Source organism: Brachyhypopomus gauderio, chromosome 15 (genome assembly GCF_052324685.1).
Source record: "Brachyhypopomus gauderio isolate BG-103 chromosome 15, BGAUD_0.2, whole genome shotgun sequence".
Lineage (NCBI taxonomy): Eukaryota > Metazoa > Chordata > Actinopteri > Gymnotiformes > Hypopomidae > Brachyhypopomus > Brachyhypopomus gauderio.
In genome coordinates, this window is record NC_135225.1 from 16,268,693 (window position 1) to 16,288,625 (window position 19,933).

At 40.6% G+C, this 19,933-nt stretch overlaps 1 protein-coding gene across 2 annotated transcripts in view; it reads left to right on the plus strand.

Moving 5' to 3' along the window:
- Nucleotides 1-19,933, plus strand: part of itga9 (integrin, alpha 9) — a 55,014-nt gene that overhangs the window by 30,901 nt on the left and 4,180 nt on the right. Inside the window, exons 16-25 of one of the 2 annotated variants that reach the window (XM_076974274.1) lie at nucleotides 8,981-9,133; nucleotides 9,900-9,976; nucleotides 10,662-10,809; nucleotides 13,606-13,692; nucleotides 13,977-14,056; nucleotides 14,590-14,679; nucleotides 16,737-16,845; nucleotides 17,209-17,316; nucleotides 19,253-19,378; nucleotides 19,597-19,716. In XM_076974274.1, coding sequence (XP_076830389.1) covers nucleotides 8,981-9,133; nucleotides 9,900-9,976; nucleotides 10,662-10,809; nucleotides 13,606-13,692; nucleotides 13,977-14,056; nucleotides 14,590-14,679; nucleotides 16,737-16,845; nucleotides 17,209-17,316; nucleotides 19,253-19,378; nucleotides 19,597-19,716 — 1,098 coding nt within the window. The remainder of the gene's footprint in view (nucleotides 1-8,980; nucleotides 9,134-9,899; nucleotides 9,977-10,661; nucleotides 10,810-13,605; nucleotides 13,693-13,976; nucleotides 14,057-14,589; nucleotides 14,680-16,736; nucleotides 16,846-17,208; nucleotides 17,317-19,252; nucleotides 19,379-19,596; nucleotides 19,717-19,933) is intronic. The other variant, XM_076974275.1, reaches the window with a different exon arrangement.

A 19,933-nucleotide genomic window follows, 5' to 3' on the forward strand; every position in this document is an offset into this window, starting at 1 on the left:
ATTCTTATCCTTTGTTATTCAGTTTAGCCTTTGTGATACTGACATTGCAGTTGCTGTATAAAAGTGAGCCTTTTGAAAAAACAGCTATTTTTTATTCTGTTCTTTGTTCAATCTTAGATGTTTACAATGTCTTGTGATGAATCAAGGGATATCTATCTTATCATGTCAAGGGTTCATCAGTATGATTTTTAAAATTCTCTGCGTATGACTAATTTCTGTAAATAATAATAGTACAGTGGTTAATTCCAAATGGCATTACACTAATGCAGTTTTAAGCATGTGAACGCACTAGCACTAAGGAATACAAAGCAACTGTGAGCATCTGCTGAATTGAATTGAATTGAATTCTTTATTGTCATTGCTTTAAACGAAATTGAAGTGCTTCTCCTTTAAAGTGCAAAGTGCAACTACAATTAACTCAAATACAAGGACACAACAATTATGGACACACACATATCTCAAACAATAACCCACATTACATCAAACTGCATACATTTACATTGCATTGTTGAGTGCAAGTATGGGTCTGGGGTAAAAGCTATTTCTGAGTCTGTTCTGGTCCTAGTCTGATACCGTCTGCCTGAGGGTAACAGCTCAAAAAGTGGATGACCAGGGTGGAATGAGTCCTTCAAAATGTTTTGTGCCTTACTTAAGCAGCGAGAATGATACAAGTCCTCTAGGAAGGGGAGAGGACAACCAATGATCCTTTGGGCCGTAGTGATAACCCTCTGGAGCATTTTCCTCTCTACAGCAGTGCAGCTGAAAAACCCAAACACACATACAGTATGTCAGGATGCTCTCTATTGAGCAGCGATAGAAAGACACCAGGAGTTTCTGTGCAAGATGGTTTTTCCTGAGCACTCTCGGGAAATACAGTCTCTGCTGAGCTTTCTTTACTATTGTTGAGGTATTAATACTCCATGTCAGATCATCCTTGATGTTAACGCCCAGGTTGCAGAAGTTAGAAACCCTCTCAACATGATCCCCCCCCCCCCCGATGAGCAGGGTCTGCATTGCTGTAGGTTTCCTCCTGAAGTCCACTGTCATCTCTTTTGTCTTGGATGTGTTCAAGATCAGGTTGTTTTCCTTACACCACACCACTAGCCATTCCACCTCATCTCGGTATGCCGACTCATCATCCCCTGAGATGAGCCCTACCACAGTAATATCATCAGCAAACTTGATGATTCTGTTGCTGGAATGTACGGGGACGCAGTCATGAGTATAGAGCCTGTATAGTAATGGGCTCAGTACACATCCCTGGGGAGAGCCGATACTGAGGATGATAGCTGAGGAGATGGAAGAACCCACCCTCACCTTTTGGGAGCGGTTTGTCAAGAAGTCCTGGATCCAGAGACATAGGGAGTGTGATATTCCCAGTTGAGACAGTTTGAACACCAATGTGTCAGGAAGTATGGTATTAAAAGCTGAGCTAAACTCAACAAAGAGTAGCCGTACATAGTCCCCCTGATGCTCCAGATGTGACAGTGTCTCATGGAGAGCTGTGGCTGTAGCATCCTCTGTTGACCTATTAGCTCTGTAGGCAAACTGATGAGGATCTAACCTGGGAGGGAGACTGGAGATGATGTAGGTCCGTACCAGTTTCTCAAAGCACTTCATGACAATAGAAGACAATGCTACTGTACGATAGTCATTCATGCTGCTGATGTTAGTTTTCTTTGGAAGGGGGGCAATCATGGAGGCTTTTAGACAATGTGGAACAGTGGTCTGCCTCAGGGACTGATTGAAGATCCTAGTAAAGATCCCAGCCAGTTGAAAGGCACAATCCCTTAGCATCTGTCCTGAGACACCGTCAGGTCCTGCGGCTTTCCTCGGGTTCACCCTCCTCAGCGTGTGTTTCACCTGGTGCTCAGCCACCGTGAAGGTATGGCTGTCCAGAGGTGGAGGATGCAGGGTCGTTGTCTCTGGAGCCTGTACCTCAAAGCGAGCAAAGAAATTATTCAGCTCTTCTGCCAGTGAGGCACCCACTTCCTTGGCTGCCAGATTGCTGGGTTTATAATTGGTGATATGTGGGACCCCTTGCCATACTTCCCTGTGGTTGTTGCTCTGGAAACAGTCATCAATCTTCCTCTTGTATGCAGCCTTTGCCTTTCTGATGCCCTTCTTCAGGTTGGCTCTAGAAGTGCTGTACAATTCTCCATCCCCAGACCAGGGGTGGAAAGTAACTAATTACATTTACTCACATTACTGTAATTGAGTACTTTTTATGAGTAATTTGTAATTTTCTGAGTTTTTACTTTTTTTTACTTTTACTTGAGTACATTTTGACCCAAGTAGTTTTACTTCACTACATTTGAACACATTACTGAGTAAAAAAATATTGATGGTGAAAAATTAAATGCGGGCACAAATTTAAACTTCTGAGTCCCAGAACTGAAGTCCAATTGCGTGGCATTGCCTTGCGCGCGCCCTTTCCATTGTCTCATAATCAGGTCGTAATCTGGTGCACTTTTTTCCAAAAGGATGAGATTGTTCTATCTTTAAATCGATTAAATCAGGTTCTGTGGGATCCTGTTGTGGGGGTTATAGTTAGGAGATATAACTAACCTACCTGCTTGCCTACAACCAAGGACGGAAATAGGTGCAGAAGAAGGATTGACGTGCGTAAAACTTAAATATCTGACTCCAAATTATAGTTGGTAAGAATCTAAAAGAACTCACTTCCCAAATAGATCAGTACAGGTTATACAATATACCTAACCAACTTTATAAAGTACCTTGCTATAAACAATAGCCTGCTTTGTCAGAGGTTTATCATAAACATGCGTAGCAGATGGGATACTTTAGAGGGAATTGGTATTAGCATTGGTTTACCTTTTAACTGATACTAATAATAACTAATAATACTAGATTAAAGTAACAATAATACCTAATGGAAACAGATACCAACCGGTGCAGGCTGCCTCACGGAGAAGAACCCAGAAGAAGATGAGAGAGAGAGAGAAAGCCAAGAGCAAGAGCGCAGATGAAAGCAAGAGCAAGAGCCCCATGCACCCACAAACTTCTCCTTTTATATCCCCCCAGCATCTCAAAGGGACAGCAGTCACAAAAACCAGGTTAACCCATGGGAATCAGGTTGCTGGTAAAGACAACAGAGTACATTTGCATACAGAGTGCATTCCATACAGGACTGCCACCTTTGGGGTGAAGTCTACAAACCTTCTCAGGGAATGATGAAACTCTTACCCTGTTAGCATAATCTCTCCCAGCACACAAGCTGCAAAATGAGACTAAACATGCCACACAAACACACTGATATAACTAAAACACAAATGGTCAGTTTTATCCCATTTCTATGGGAGCCTCTTGAGGTAACCCACCATTTGTTGCCCCCCATGGTTTTATGGAGGAACACCAAATCCTGCATCTCCCACAGGAACACATCCGGGCACTCCTACACATTTTATTGTGAAAAGTGGAATACTGTGGGCACTGTATTTTGAATAGTTGGATCCTGTGAGCATTTTAAATAGTGGAATCCTGTGCGCATGTTGTTTTATTTTGAGATGTGGGATCCTGTGGTCATTTTATATTTTATTTTGAGTTGTGGCAACCTGTGGGCATTTCATTGTGAATAGTGGGATCCGGTGGGCACTGTATTTTGAATAGTAGGATCCTGTGAGTACTTACTTTTAAATTGTGGGATACTATGAGCATTTTTTTATTTTTGATGTGGGATACTGTGGGCATTTTATTGTGAGTAGTGTGGCATTTTAGTTTGATTTGTGGCATCTTGTGGGCACTTAATTTTGTGTGCATTTTGTTTTTTGAATAATTTGTAATTTAAATTTTTTAATTTCTTTATTCTTATCATAGTGTTGTGTGTTGGACAATAGGACTGAAAATTGTTTGCACTTTATGGTACAGGTTGTGACTGTCCTTGTGCTGTGAGGAAGTATGTTCCTGAGCCCAGCTGATCTTTTTGCAAGTGTGGATGTGCACTTAAATACGCTTTGAAATCGATTAAAACAGCTTGTGCTGAATTTGGTTCATGATTCATCCATGCATTAAATAACTGAAAGTAGCTAAGTAACTTTTACTCAAATTACATTTTAAATGAAGTAATTTTGTACTTTTACTCGAGTAAATTTTGAGATGGGTAATTTTACTTTTACTCTGAGTAGATTTTAGGAAAAGTAATGATACTTTTACTCAATTACAAATTTTCAGTACTCTTTCCACCTCTGCCCCAGACTTGAAGGCGGTGTTCCTGTACCTGAGCAGGCTTTGCACTTCCTTGGTCATCCAGGGTTTTTTGTTTGTTTGCTCTTATCCACTGTTGCAATATCCGTACAGAACTTTATGTACCCCAAGACAGCTGATGTGTACTGCTCTAGATCCTGATGCTCAAAAATGTCCAAGTTTGTAGACTAGAAGCAGTCCTGCAGCTGCTGAGAGGCACCTACAGGCCAGGACTTAACTGTTCTTAATGTGGTAGGGGCAGTTTTCATGAGAGGAGCATATGCTGGTATCAAATGCAGGGACATGTGTTCTGACTGGCCCAGATGTGGCAGTGGCTTAGCCTTATATCCTAGCTTTATATTGGATTATACCTTGTCCAGCGTATTTCCTCCTCTTGTAGCACATTTCACATGCTGATAAAATCTGGGAAGAACTGTTTTTAAATCAGCATGATTAAAATCTCCTGCCATGATATGAACTGCTTCGGGATACTTACGCTGCTGACTACTAACAATATCATGTAAGAGTCTCAGGGCCAGGCTGGCATTAGCATCTGGTGAAATATATATCCCCGTTATTATCACAATGTTAAATTCCCGCGGCAAATAAAAGGGCCTGCACCTGACAGTCACATACTCCAGGTCTGGAGAACAGTGGCTGCTTATAGTCCTAGAGTTAGTGCACCAGCTGTTGTTCACATACATACACACACCCCTACCTCTGCTTTTACCGGAGGCTCGGGTCTATCCTGCCGATGTAGCATGCGACCTGCTAACTCGATAGCCGTTTCTGAGATCCCCGGGTGAAGCCAGGTTTCTGTGATAAGCAGCACACAGCTGTCCCTCACAACATTATTTGTTGTAATCTGGAGTCTCAGTTCATCAGTCTTGTTAGCGAGGAACCTTACATTAGCAAGAAAAATACTCTGCAGCGGTGGTTTATGTGGCCGCCTCCGTAGCCTCGCTAGTGCGCCGTTGTTCTGTCGAATTTTCCTACCTTATCGATATTTCCTACCGTGTACGAGGGCATCGCGTATTTGTAGACGTATCTCTGTAGAGTTTGTTTACCTTATGGAAATGTCATAATGTAGAGCAAATCGGCATTTAAAAGGTAGGATAATCTTTAAATTAAAAGTTTTATTTTGCGTATAATAACATGCATTGTTATTAATATTAATACAAGCAAATTGGATTGTTTACATCTTTGTATGAACATGTTTTTAGCCTGTGTGTCATGATAAACCAGCATTACGTTCATTAACACTATAGTTAGGAAATTTCGACAGCCTAAATGTCATTATAAAACATCATTAAGCCACCAAAATCATGACGTAATAGTGACTTGCGCATGCGCAGTAAGCCTAGGTAGGAATTTTCGACGGGTAGGAAAATTCGTCAGAACACCGGCTCTGCAGCCTCGCTTCTGCCTGCTCTCCCGGCGACGCCGACATCACCTCCCCGTTGGAATGGTAGTCCATGTAGAGGTGGGGTTCCACGGCATGTTATGAGAGCCAAGAAACGTGGCTGTAATAGTTCGTTCTCTGTTAAAGTCCTATCTCTAGGAGTCGGTGCCGGCTGTAGGTGTACCTTGCGCGGCAGGATGCTAATATAACGGACAGTAATACACAAACACACAACCACACTAAACACCTAAAAGGTGTTTCTCCCTCATCACCTGTGTTCATTTAAACTCGCATGCACCAGGGTGCAGCTGAGCAGTCACATGCTCATGTCTTTTGCACCCGCAAAAAAACCAAAACAAATATCATGGAATCCACTGCTGGTGGTGTTCTGCTTGAATGAGTCTCCAGGTGGGACTAGTCTAGACTAGGTAATTCATTTAACAATAAACACACATGATTGCCAGCCTGCTGTCACTATATGGGCATTATAGGACATTGTGATAGCAACATTTCTATTGGCTGTGTGATGGGCAGGGACTGCGAATGAAAGAGGAAGTGATCACGCCAAGTCTCAGGGAAAAGGGAGGATTTAATGATAACGTGCACCATCTAAAGACCCATGACATGATCCAAATTAAGGATACAATAACCAGCAGTCTACTGGTACAAAGACAAGACATATATAGACAGACAAATGACCGTCAGGTGAAGGGGCTCATCGGCCCCAGCCACCTGAGCGTCGAACACAACGCAACAATAACAGGACAAACCTTGACTTCCCCTTGGCAGTGCGGCTCACAGCGGCAGTACACAAACACTACTATATGGTTTCACAGTTGTGTATAGTTTCACAAATTACTGTTAACACAGACCCACACAACATGATAGTGATGTTCTAGTATATATTTTCTAAGATCTGTTAGAAAAATCTGAGTAGAAAGGGTGGACTCCATCTGTTCACAGTGACATTTCTCCGCTTAAGATTTTTGGTTCCAGTTATTTTACAGAAATTTAGATAGCATACACTAGTAATAGCATTCTTGGAACAAAACAGAAGTTGGAGGTAATATATGTTACTTTTCAGTATGTCATGTCATGCTGTTAAAAAATAAAAATAAAGAATTTTATTTAATCTTAAAAATGAAAATGTCTAGACATTGTGATCTGAGAATATACAGCATGGGCTGAATCGGTCACCCACAGCTCAACATGGTTCAGACAATGTGTGGTTGTGGTAGCTTGCCTTCTGCCTGCTGATATGTTTGAGAGGTACATAAAGAACAGCTGTTTAGGGGCCAATTGTGCTCAGCCATTTCAAAGCAGCACGCCATTTAATACTAGCAGTACACCCATTGTAACACTGGTAGCACCCCAAGCTCTGCAACAGATGGGGATCCAGTCATCTCTAAAAATACTACAGGTTTATAGTGCTGCAAAAGATGGAAGCAAGAGGTGGAGCTGAATGAGCTGGGAGCCAGGACGTGGGTGAAGGGGAACATTAATACCAGGCTAATAAATACTTGGGCAAAGTACCTCCATTACGACTGCCGATGTGTTCTCATGGGAGCTGGACTGGGTTCTTGCTGTTTCTGAATAAGCAACTCATATTTGCTGCTTTACAGAAGAATGGGAATGGAATGGGCCGTCCAGGTCAAAGCATGAAGGGACTTCTGATTTGTTTTACCAGGAATGAAAAAGCTTCTCTCAAACTCAAGATATCAAACTTTGATCTGTTCAGCTTTTTACAGTGATTATTTTCTAAATGTCTGTTATCAGGTATTGCAGCCCAATTTTTTAAATTGCCCAACAAGGAATCATTCATGCCCTCTTATGTTCGGTGGTCCAGTGAAAGGTCTGGATATTGAACCCTTAATCCTGAGTGGTCCCCAGGGTAAGGGTCATTGGAAGGACAGTTCACCGAGCTCATTTGATGCATTTAGCTTTAATGACAGCTGAGGCTGAGAAGAAAGCCAGCCCTGTAAACTTTAGCCTTGCACACACTAAGCATTACATTGTTCATTTTACTCCTGATGCATTAGTGTAAAAACACTTTCTCTGGAACTCACTGAAGCACGGGTGGGGGGGGGGGGGGGGGGGGGGGGGGGGGGGCATGTTGGGTTTCACTGTTGCTTATGTTGTCTTCCACAAATAGCAGACCTTGTTTGTGCACCAAAACTTGGACAACATAAAGAACATTTTTGCATCCTCACAAGCAATGACTAACAGTATAAGCCAAAGTCAACTACTTCTATTATGAGTGGATGAATTATGAATGGATGGAATGCTAATAAAACCTTTGGATGGCATTCAGTATTCACCAAATAAAAAAAAAGTAGAGCCTTTTACAAATAGATTAGTTGCAACAATTTGTAATTGCCAATAAAGATTTACTTTCCATTTAATTGTTATATGCACACAAAATGCTTACTTGGATAAAGCATTTTAGTAGAGAAATAAATCTTTAATTATGTTTGGTCTTGCATAAGGATATACATACAATCATCAAACTTTTCTTTCCTGTCATTACTGCAAGTTGTTGGATTGGATAGCATTCGAGGTTCAGTATCACATATGTCCCAAAGTGGTTATAACTGCACTGTTTCACCACTGTTGAGGAAAAGTCTGGGTGGGTGGGCAGAGGAAAGGCTGGTGATAAAACCTGAACAGAGAGGGAGGGTTGGGGGACATTGAGCTGGAGGTACAGCAGCAGGAAAAGGCCTGTTCATTAGCAGATAGTGGTGATGTCTAATCATTGGTCACAGAAATGCCAATGGGTCACTTTGCTTTTGTAGCCAAAAACAATGAGATGAAAGGTAAAATATAACAGGCCTCTTCAAAGGGATGAGAGCTGTCTAATAGAGCAGAGGGAGCTGAAAAGGCCAGCTTCTCCCATGTCCTTCCTCCATCAGTATTCATAATTGAAATGGGGTTTCGATCTTACTCAGCAATATGTTTGCGTGTTTCCAAGTCCTGTGCCAAGGGAAACTCCTCTCTTCTGGATTCAACTTCTATATTCTGGCAGTGCAGAATGGATGATGAGTTGGATCGAGTTACCAGCTATCTTTTTCCAACTCTCCTTTTGATGGTGGTTGGTGGCCAGCATCAGTAGTATATGGTTAACTTGATGATAGCATTTCTGTCAAGCAAATTCTTAGAAGCATTAAGTGAATAATTTCGATAAATGCAAAACATTACCGTATGCCAAAGAGGCATAAAGTACAGCTGCTGACACAGAATAAGCATTTTCAAGGCTCTTAGAACTCTGGCTCGGTGAAGGCAGAACCTGTGTGTAGCGTACCATTCACCATGGGATTTGACAGAATGTGTTCTGCAAGCATGCATGCCATTTTAACATGAGGAATTGTGTTTCCACAGAAGGAGGTGAAGGATGTGTTTGCACCCATTCATTTCGATGCAGCGTACAGCCTGGGCAGGCATGTGGTGGGCAGACGTGGGGAACACGAGCTTGCTTCACTCACACCCGTACTGCGCTGGAAGAAGGGGCAAAGGATTGCAGCAAGGAATGAGGTCAGAGCGCCCTGGCTGGTCAAGTGCAGAAATTCAATGCTAATGTCTGTTAACAAGTAGTTCACATAGATAAAACAAGTGAAGCATTTTGAAGGAATATATTACGGTCAGTAATGGATAAAAGTGAGATGACAACACTTATTTCCCTTAAATGCTAACCTCTTCAACATCTTTGAGTGATGTATACCTATGTATACCTTTAATGACATTTACCTTCTTATTTTTGTTACCTTAGTTACCTTCACACTAGCTAATCACATGCAAATCTTCATGTTTTGTGGCACTGTGGTTTAAATTAACACATAATAATACTATTTAGTTTCCTTGAGTAAAACATGCAGGACTGATGACTTTATTCACGCAGAGACCATCTCAGTCCCCACCCTTCTGTTAGACCCATTTACCCTCCTCTGCTTATGAAAGTCTGGAATTGGCACCTTCCCACACATCAGGAATCCATTAGTATGGAATTTAAGCCCATTAGTATCCTTTCCTACCATGCACAGTTTGCCTGTAACACTTGAAAAGCTTGGGTGCCAATCCAGCTATAGCATTATATGACTGACAATAAATGAAACACATTTATGTCAACCTGAAATGTCCCTTCAGATATGACTGTTGCGCTCCCACCATCACGCCTCGTCAGAAAAGTGCCCATCCAGCCGCATCAGAATTGTTGCACTACAGCGCCCTCTAGTTTGCCTTTCTCCTCTTGTCACAAAGACATTAAAGTTTTGTTAATGTGAAGTTTTGTTACTGTTTGCAGACTTGGTTTGAGAAGAATTGCCTATCCGACGACTGTGCTGCTGACCTACGGCTACACGGGAAACTGCTGCTTTCAGGGTAAAGCTCTCTATCTGTTCTTCTGTCCTCTTCCTCGTTAGGCTCATTGTATTTGGCAACTATTTACAGGCCTTTTTCAGTATGTTGACGTCATAAAGGTTGAGGAGTGGGTGTGTATGCTGGTGCAGTGACACATGCTTGGCTCCTTCCAGCTCTGGATGTCATCCATCTTCCTGCTCTTAAGGAGGTCTTTGAGTCTGCTTTGTAAATGATTTGGGCCCTTAAGTCTCACTGCACGAGTGCTTCCTTAATGTTAGAGCTGAAGTCACATGCAGTTTTCACCCATTCACTCATTCAGACGTCATGCTGTTTAAACTCTGGTGTGGGTGATAAGTTTTGCCTGTTCCTGATTCAGAGAGGAACAGAATTAGTAAGGCTGATATAATAACAAAAAAGAAGGAAAAAGAAAATAACTGTTTCCCAGTCAGATTTGGGACTTGTGACCATAGATGTAGATGTGCTGTTGCATGTAACAGTTGTACTGCTGTATACATCTTTGCATACACTGAACATGCAGTTCAAACATCAGAAGTATAACCTTTTGGAAGAAATGGGCTTTAATAGAATGGGTTTAAAAGAATGGGTTTAAATGAATGGGTTCAAATGAATGGGTTTAAATGATTAAATGAAGCCCTGTGCTCCGATTAAGGAGGTTCCTCAATTTCTCATTATGTTTTCCACTCAGACATTACATCAGGTCTCATCTTGCCCTTGGAGGAGTGAAAAATGTCTCCCTCAATATAACCATTTCCAACGCTGGAGATGATGCATATGACACCAACATCTACTTAAATTTTTCCAGGGAAGTTCACTATATCAACTTTGTGCAGAGGGTGAGTTACTAATGCACCCATTTATTCTATAGACCACTGTTGTTTATAATTGCTTTTGTGGTTTTAGATTGCACTTGTTTTGCATTTGGTGATTTCTGATGTCAGCAGTAAAATACTGTTTAAACCACAGATAGCCAGCTGGGCAGAACAGGAAGTGCAGGAGACAGGATGACCAGCAGATTTACTGATGTGAGATCAAGAAGCAGCTGGCTAGTGTCCTATCGCAGTGTTTGACAGCATCTATTAACATGACCTTTTCCACACATTTCTGCTGCAGCCTTCTAAGATTTTCTCTGCCAGAATGCATTCCACTGTTATCAGTAGCATGAGTTTGAACATTCCTCCTAATTGGTAGGAGTTACCAAGTGTTGCGTATGAGACGTCCTTTACTTAAGAGGGGAAACAGAAATTTAGATTTGACACGATAAGTATGTTTTAGTGTTGGCTAATCCACATTTATTTAATCTATTAGTTAATACATGTTGGGAAGGAACAAAAAGTGAGATAAACTGATATAAATGTAATTTCCAATCAAAAGCTTGACACGTCTGGCATTTGCGGATTATTTTGTAATTTGGACATGTTTTTTTTTATTTCTCTTCCGTATTTGATATGATATTTTTTTCTTTTCATACTGAATGTCACATTCCTTCAGAACATTCATGCATCTTCTCCACACACTACAGGATAAATATCTTTTTTATTGTGGCTAGTGCGGAGGGCCTCAGCTGATCAGGAGCCAATAAAGAATCATTAGGAGAGGAGGAACAATATTAGGAGTAGACACAGGAGCCAGTGCCATGTTACTTTATGTGCAATACGCTCCTCTGATTACTCCAGTTCGGCAAGGAGTCAGTAGAGATGGTGTGACCCTTTCTCGCACAGCGGAGGTCGGGCCAGAGCACCTCCCACGGGGCCCCTCTGCCAGCAGGCGCGTGAACTCCCACGCTCCTCTTCTTTTATGGTTGGGCTCCACTGTCTCTCTGTTTCTTTTGCAACCTTAGCCATGTGCCGGGCTGGAGCCATGCCAGGCGATCGGTTTCAGAAGCTCCATCGTTTCTGAGTAGATTTGAATCAGGTGTAGAGGTCACATTTTCCCTCCCTTCGCTTTCAGGAGTTGGAGCAAGAAATCTAATTTGCGGTTACAGAAACAATTAGAAAATGAAATTCTTTTCTGAGGTTTTAAGTGAAACATGCTAGGGAGTGGCTGCCTGGGTGTAAAGTTCTTGAATCTTGTACATTTATTTGGGTGCTTCCCTTGACAACTTTTGATTTGTGAGTTTTTAATTGTCTGTTTACTGGGTTATGGAGCAAAAGAATCGTGTTGACTCCAAAAAGCAAAAGCACATTTACATGCTCCTTTTCCCAGTGGCGATTCTGTAGATTCTGAACATGCTCACACTGCATAAAATACCTGTGGGAGTGTAGTTAGGGCCTCATGGGAAAGGAACTGATGAGTGAGAATTCAAACATATGTGTGCCATCCTTCTGACTAAACTCCCTCTGAATAGACATGCATGGCAGCCATAGAGCTAATGAAGGGCATCGGTCAGAGAATATGGGGCACTAATCAAAGCAGAGAACATTGATCAAGCAGAAGATTTTCTCCTGTGTTGAGGCAGATAGGACCTCTTCTATGGGAGTGTATGCTCTTTTCTTTATATGTCCAAGCAATCCTTACTTAGGCTGGCTTAGTGCAGGTAGAGGGCAAAAAGTGGCTAGCAGTCACTCATTTAACACGAACTGCACACTTTTTGTGAGATAGCCAGTGCATTAAGGCAGACCAATGCTGCTTCTCAGTTTCCCCACACATGTTATCTGTTGCAGACAATTTATTGTAGCATTTTCCTCTATGTCCTCTCTTGTTATTTCTACAACCAGGCTAAGAATAGCTGTGTTGTAAACTGAGGAAGGGAAGCACGTGTGTGGATGGCTTGAACATCACAAGGAGTGCCAGAATCCAGGAGCTCTCTGCTTCCCTGCCTGTGAAACGTTCCTCGAGCATTAGTTTGTCTATTTTATCAGCACGTTTGTCAGATACGTGATGCCTCTTAGTAACCCCCCAGCCCACCCCACCCCCACCCGCATAGCTGTAAAAGGCCAGCTCCATGAACTCTCACTTCAGGAGTGCTTACTCCTCACAAGGGTCAAGGCCCCACTGTTTACTCAAACCAGCCCGAGAAGCTACGTGCTGTTTGGATAAGCTTCCAAACATGCTGTCTAGAAGTTATCCCTATTACTATCTGTTTCTTTGTATGTATACAAAATAAATTCATAACAGTTAGGCTAGTGTCATAAATTAAGCTAGTATCATAAATGAGAATTCACACAAAATGTGAAAAACATGTTTATAATACAAATAACTTTAAAAGGTTTTATTACATTCTATTTGTTCTATTGGTTCTATTTTTATATCATGATTTCTAACAATGTCTAAATTTCAAGTGTAACCTTGTCTGTTTTGCAGTCTGCTATATTTAGGTCTAGTTGAGTTCAGACAGTTGTGGCGCAGAACATGTCATTTCAGATGTTGATTTATTCACCTAAGGAATTCACCTCAGTGACACTTCCTCTAGATACCAAACAGAACATGTAATTCCATGATGGAGATTTTATTTCTCACTGGGACTATCACTCAGTCACTTTAAACTATGTACAGTAGCTTGGTTGTATTGGCCTGTAATGTGATATGTTTAAATCAATGACCCTCTGAAAGCTGTGTGCTCATTGGCAAAGCTCAGATTTTTTTGCATTTCAGTATGTCTCTGGTTTTCCTCATGTCTGTTTCTACTCCAGGAAGAGAAGGGCATTTCCTGTGCACTGGTTCAGCTGGACTTCCTCAAGTGCAGTGTGGGATTTCCTTTCATGAGAGCGCAGACCAAGGTGGACACAAGGACCGATTTCTTATCATTTTAACCACAAAAGTCTTTCATGGTTCTTAATCACTCTGGTTTAATTATGTTGTTAAATTTCTTAATTGCTTAGCACTTCTCATTTTATCATTTATCATTTATTATCTAGTACATTTATTTAAATGTACTAGATATCTGGAGATGCTGAAATTTGTGCTGAAATTACCAAAACATTGATTTACTGATTTATTGATTTACAGTGATTTACTCTCTTTGAATCATTTTTATAAATCTATGTTTTTCTTTATATTTTAGTACCATCTGTCTGTACTTTTTGACACAAGCCATCTGTCTGGAGAAAACGAGACGCTGCTGTTTTTAGTACATGCCAGGAGGTACGTTTTGATTGGGATTTATGTCTAATTGACTTTCTTCTTAAAAAAAAATCAAAAATGACTTAATGCATTTAGTCTTCTTCACTTGAATTGGATGCCTTATTGTTTTCTTTGGTGTCTATCTAACTACCTGGATGCATAACCATAACAACCAGGTTGGTACTAATGCTGGTCATATGTGCTTCCTTTACTCATGAACGTGACTTACACACTGAATTAGAAATATACTGATATTCAGATTTACTACTGTAGTAACTTCACAAATGGCATTTTTACCTGTAAAGACTGAAACAACGTATGTATGAACATTTATATACATACCTGGCTAGTAGACTAATAATGCCCCATTTGAATTTGCACTGTGAGGTTTCTCCATGGTATTATATATGCCGCAGTGTGCTAATGTGTGACTACATTTTTCTTTTAGTAAAAACCATATTACCACTTACTAAAAAACCTTTTGAACATTATTGCTTAACAGTGCTATATATTTGGAGATCAATGCTTTGATTTTATTTTTGTTTCTTACTTAGTGCCAACCCAGAGCATGAGAACAAACTACATGACAATACCTTGGAGCTGTCAATCCCTCTCGTGCATGAGGTGGACACAGCTGTCACTGGGTAAGAGTTAAATGTAACAAATAATAATATTAAATATTATTTTTTATATTAAAAAATAATAATTGTATTTAAACATAAATAATAAACCACGCAACATAAATCAGACAAAATACTATATATATATATATATATATATATATATATATATATATATATATATATATATATATATATATATATATATATATATATATATATATATATATATACCTCATCTGGATAATTGGAATATAAATTGATTATTATGGCCTGTAAATGTAACACGGCTTCCCCATCATCAGGCTGTCTGGTTGCCATGGTGATCACATGGCCTTTTGTTGTGATTTTCTGTTTTACATGTTGTATGTTTCGGTTTTATGCCACATAGGGGGTATATGTTGAGTCTTATTCACCATGCACCAGTGTGTCATTATGAATGAAGATACCCAAGGTCACTTTATGAATAACAAACAGTTTTTACATCCAGTCACATGCCAGTGAGAAGCAGCAGCCAACTGCATGCAGCATCCTCTCAACCAGAAACCTCAGCTCTCTGGGGACTGTATCAGGTGCAGGGAGGGCAGAGAGGACTATACCCTGGGCAGACTAACATCCACTAGGTGGATATACACACAGACATGCAATCATTCACACAATTTATTCAGGATAGCCAATTTACCTGACCTATGTGTTTTTGGACTGTGGGAGGAAACCAGAGAAGGAAATCCACACAGACAGTGGGAAATCATGGAAACTCCACCCAGACAAGGACTTGATCCCAAGCTCCTAGTGCTGACAAGCTACCTTAAACATCAATTCAATCAGGAATAAATGTACAGCTCTGATACTGTGACCCAATAAAGTGTCCTAACACAGGCAAAGAACAGAGAAGAAGGAAGAAGCAGACCCATCTCCAGCTGAAGAGTTTAATGTAAATGAAAAGACATTAAATAAACATGCACAAACCATAACTAAAGAAAGCCAATGTAACTTCAATGAACGTAACAATATAATGACACACAGGTGACATGGTGAAGGAAGACCAGCGTGTGGGTGTGGGTGAAGAAGACTATGAAAACACAACACATAGAACAAAACAGCAAAACATAACACCGAAACACAACACCAAGACACAAAATAGAACGGAACACCAAAAAACAACGAAACACACAACCAAAACACAACACATGGAACAGAACACCAAAACACAACACCGAAACACACCACCAAAACACAACACATGGAACAGAACACCAAAACACAACACAGAACAGAACAGCGCAACCAGACAAAATGCCACATGAACTCCACCAACCTCAGATGGAGGCTTCTGCTGTGGAGACACCATCACATTTCTGTTATGAATATTTCTGTTAATATATCTGGTATTATTGTTTGTTATTAATATTTCTAATTTAATATTAATGTGCTGTTGTTAATATTTCTGTTACTAATATTCATACTTTTAATATTTCTGCCATTAATATGGCTGGTATTACTATTTATGTTATTAATATTACTGCTATTGATATGGCTGTTATTAATATTTATGTTATTGTTTGTTTATTAACATACCTGTTATTGATATATCAGTCATTAATATATCTGTTAATAATATGTTTGTTATTAATATTTCTAATATCAATATTTCTGCTATTAATATGTATGGTATTGAGATTTTTGTTATTAATATATCTGTTCATATATCTGTTATTAATATTTCGATTATTAATATATCTGCTATTACTATATATGTTATTATGTATGCTAATAATGTTCCTGTTATTAATATATCTGTTAATATATCTGTTATTAATATATCTGTAGTTTTCTATAAACTTACAATCTTTATATAATTGTATCAACGTTTTGTCAGGAATAGCACATAACCTCTCCCTGAACCTTTTTAATTGCCGTGCTGTGTTTCATGTACACATGATTGCACTGAACTCTCAAAATTGTATTATTGTTATTTACAATGAATAACACACTGACTGTATTAGACTGATATTAAGAGTGACCTTACTAGATCAGTGAGATGACTGATATGAGATCACTACATGCCTCTGTCTCCATAGTGTGGTCACTCCCTCCTCTTTTGTGTACGGAAACTCCATCGATGCATCTCGCTTTGTCCAGCTAGAGGACCTGGAGTGCAACTTTCAGTCTCTCAACTTCACCTTCCAGGTATGCAAGAATGTCCGTACTGTACCCTCATTTGATCTGATGTCCAAGAAATAGCAAAGAGAGCATGCTGTAGCTTCACAGAGCTTCAAAGCTCAATTGTCGCTGCTGCAGTGTCAGTAAAACATCATGGCGTTACTGGACTGTGTGCTTGTGTGTGCTAACGCAGACTCTCACATGCAGCCTGGAGCGTTTTCAAATAGCGCACACCTGCATTGACACGAGCGAAGGTTGCCAGTGCCATTTGATGTGTTGTCCACAGCAGGGCTCCCATCACTATCATATCTGTGTCTGAAAACAGATTTCATAGAACTGCAAAAAACAAAGAGACTTGATAAATTCATTTCCCCTACATTGTTGTGTTAGGTGATAAACAATGGACCAAGCAGACTGCCCGGCTCCACTGTGGAAATCAGGATCCCCAACAGACTGGCTGGCAACGGGGCAGACATGTTCCACATCATAGATACACAAGTGAGTAACACAAATCCACTTCATTTCATTCATTCTTGTTCACATTACTGCCTATAAATGTGGGGTAATTAAAAATTAGTTTAGCCTACCTAGGAAAGAAGCAGTAGTTCACACTTATCGACCCTGTGCATAGTTTAAAAAGGAGCAGAATTGTTTTAAAAGGTGAGTTATTTATCATTTTATACTGTAGTATGGCTATTTACTTTTGATATGATTTATGATGTAATTGTGCCACATACACTGTGATAGCATACATATTTTCAGCAGTGGTAGCATACATGCACTGTGTTATTTTGGAAGCAGTTTTTGTTCCCATTATGTAGCACAATACCAGGTTTGACATTTATGTAAGTAGGATAATTAATTAAATCAATTTCACCTTTAATTCATAAACTGATCTGAATAGCCCAAATATTTTTGCCATCAATCAGGAATACAGCATACAAGCCACTTTTATCCTCTTTTATCTGTGTTATCTGTGTTATCTTTAGTTTTGTTTTTATTACTGGCATGCTGGTGCTGGTGGGCTCTAAAGCGAGGTCATCATTCATAGTCTTAAAGTTAATTAAAAACATAGTTAGCTAAGTTTATGTAGCTACTTAAGATAATACCACATTTAGTCTTACAACCACCCTCACTATGAATAGGGTGATCCGGCATCACATGCATAAAATGTCTTGAGTTTGGCCCGCTAATGCACTGCTGACCTGGGAAGCCTTTATCCCACCCAGTCAGCTTCATATGGCATCACTTAGTGCGGGATCATGCGGCTTACGCAGCGTGGTGGGATTAGACGCCTGAGAAGGACTGCCTCTGAGTTCACTCTGCTGTCACAAAGGAAAATTCATCTGCCTTGGTATCAGATAGGGTACAACGTTCCCAGACACCTTCCAACCATGGAATATCATTTTTGCAGTCAAGGCAACCACTGTGTTTGATTGCAGATGCCCATGTGGAACCACTCCACTGTATCCTTGCTGGAAACATGGGGCTTTTTTGTGTTTTGTTATATCACTCAGGACTCAGTGTCTACTCTGCATCAGTGAAGCCAAGCACAGCGTCACAGTACAGCATTGTATGTGAGAGAGACTTGTTTGTAGGGAGCGTTGGTGCAGGCGACTGCCCAACGACACTGGGCGTGGCTGTAAAAACGTATTGTGAGAATGGCCATCATGGAGCTGTAGTGCCGTAGGTGGCCAGAGAGCTACACAATAAGAGGCCACGGGACACTTCCACATATGGGGCCCCCTGTGGGCCTCGAGAGGACAGAGGTGAAAGGGGGCCTAGATGGAAAGAGCTCCCTGCGGCCTCTGGAATGGAAAGGAGGGGCGGGTGTTGGGCAATAAAGCACTCCACATGTGGGGTTCAGGGACTTGCTCCTGAAGTCCTACTGGGATGGAAGTTCCTTTAAACCTTTAAATCACTCAGCAGGTCAGGCCTCATTTACTTAAAATGAACATGACTATCTTTGCACATCACCTCACAGTGAAAGGGCATTTGTAGACGTTCCCTGCTTTAGTCACAGGGCAGACAGTTTAAACCTTATACAGCACAATTATACATGCTCAGACTGTAAGGATATCAATGACAGTGTGATAATTCATGAAACATGCAATTTCTAGGCTAATCTCAAGTTTAAGACTCTACACTAATCTCATGTTTAACACTGTGAACAGGAGACTCCAAACCCAGAAATGTACAAGAACAAGCTGCAGTTGTTTCCAAAAGGTGCCTCAGGCTTTCAGCTGCTTGTTAAAAACCCTTTCACAAAAAGAACAGCTCATAGGAAAGCTCACTGTGGCAATGTGTCCTGCTATTCACAGTACAGTGTGTGTGTGTGTGTGTGTGTGTGGGTGTGTGTGTGTGTGTGTGTGTGTGTGTGTGTGTGTGTGTGTGTGTGTGTGTGTGTGTGTGTGTGTGTGTGTGTATCCTGCAGGTGCCCGAGGGTCGAGGGAATTGTACATGGTACAGAAACCCTACACCATGTACCGTCCCACAGGAGAAAGAGAGTATTTTCCATACCATCTTTGCCTTCTTCACCAAATCTGGCAGGAAGGTTTTGGTAAGCAATAAATCCCCATTTGAGGTTCCAATAGACGAGTTGTTGTTCAGAGGCTGTTGTTGAAAGAGAAACTTGGATTTTAAGGACATTAAGGGCTTGAATGTGAGCCAGTTTTTGTAAAAAGAATTTGCCCCACCCCCTGGGTCACATTGGTTGCAGTATTGAGTGGTGATGTGCAAGTGAGTGTAAAATAACATGATGGTATTGTCTGTTAACAGGACTGTGACCGGCCTGGAAGAGCATGTCTGACTGTTACCTGCAATCTGGGCTCTCAAACTAAAGAAGATGCTACAAGTATAGATGTGCACATGCTACTGAACACTGAAATACTGAAGAGAGTAAGATCTTTTTTCTATATAAGTACAACATAAATGACCTAAAATTAAGCAAAGAACCAATAATCAGTGTATTCACTGCTAAAAAAAAGGTTGCTCCACAGACACAACTTTTGTGATACACACAAAAACAACATATAATGTATCTTAAGAATGTTCTTAAGCATAACGGAACCTACAAGTGGTTTCTGAAGTGGACAGACATATTTAGGCATATATA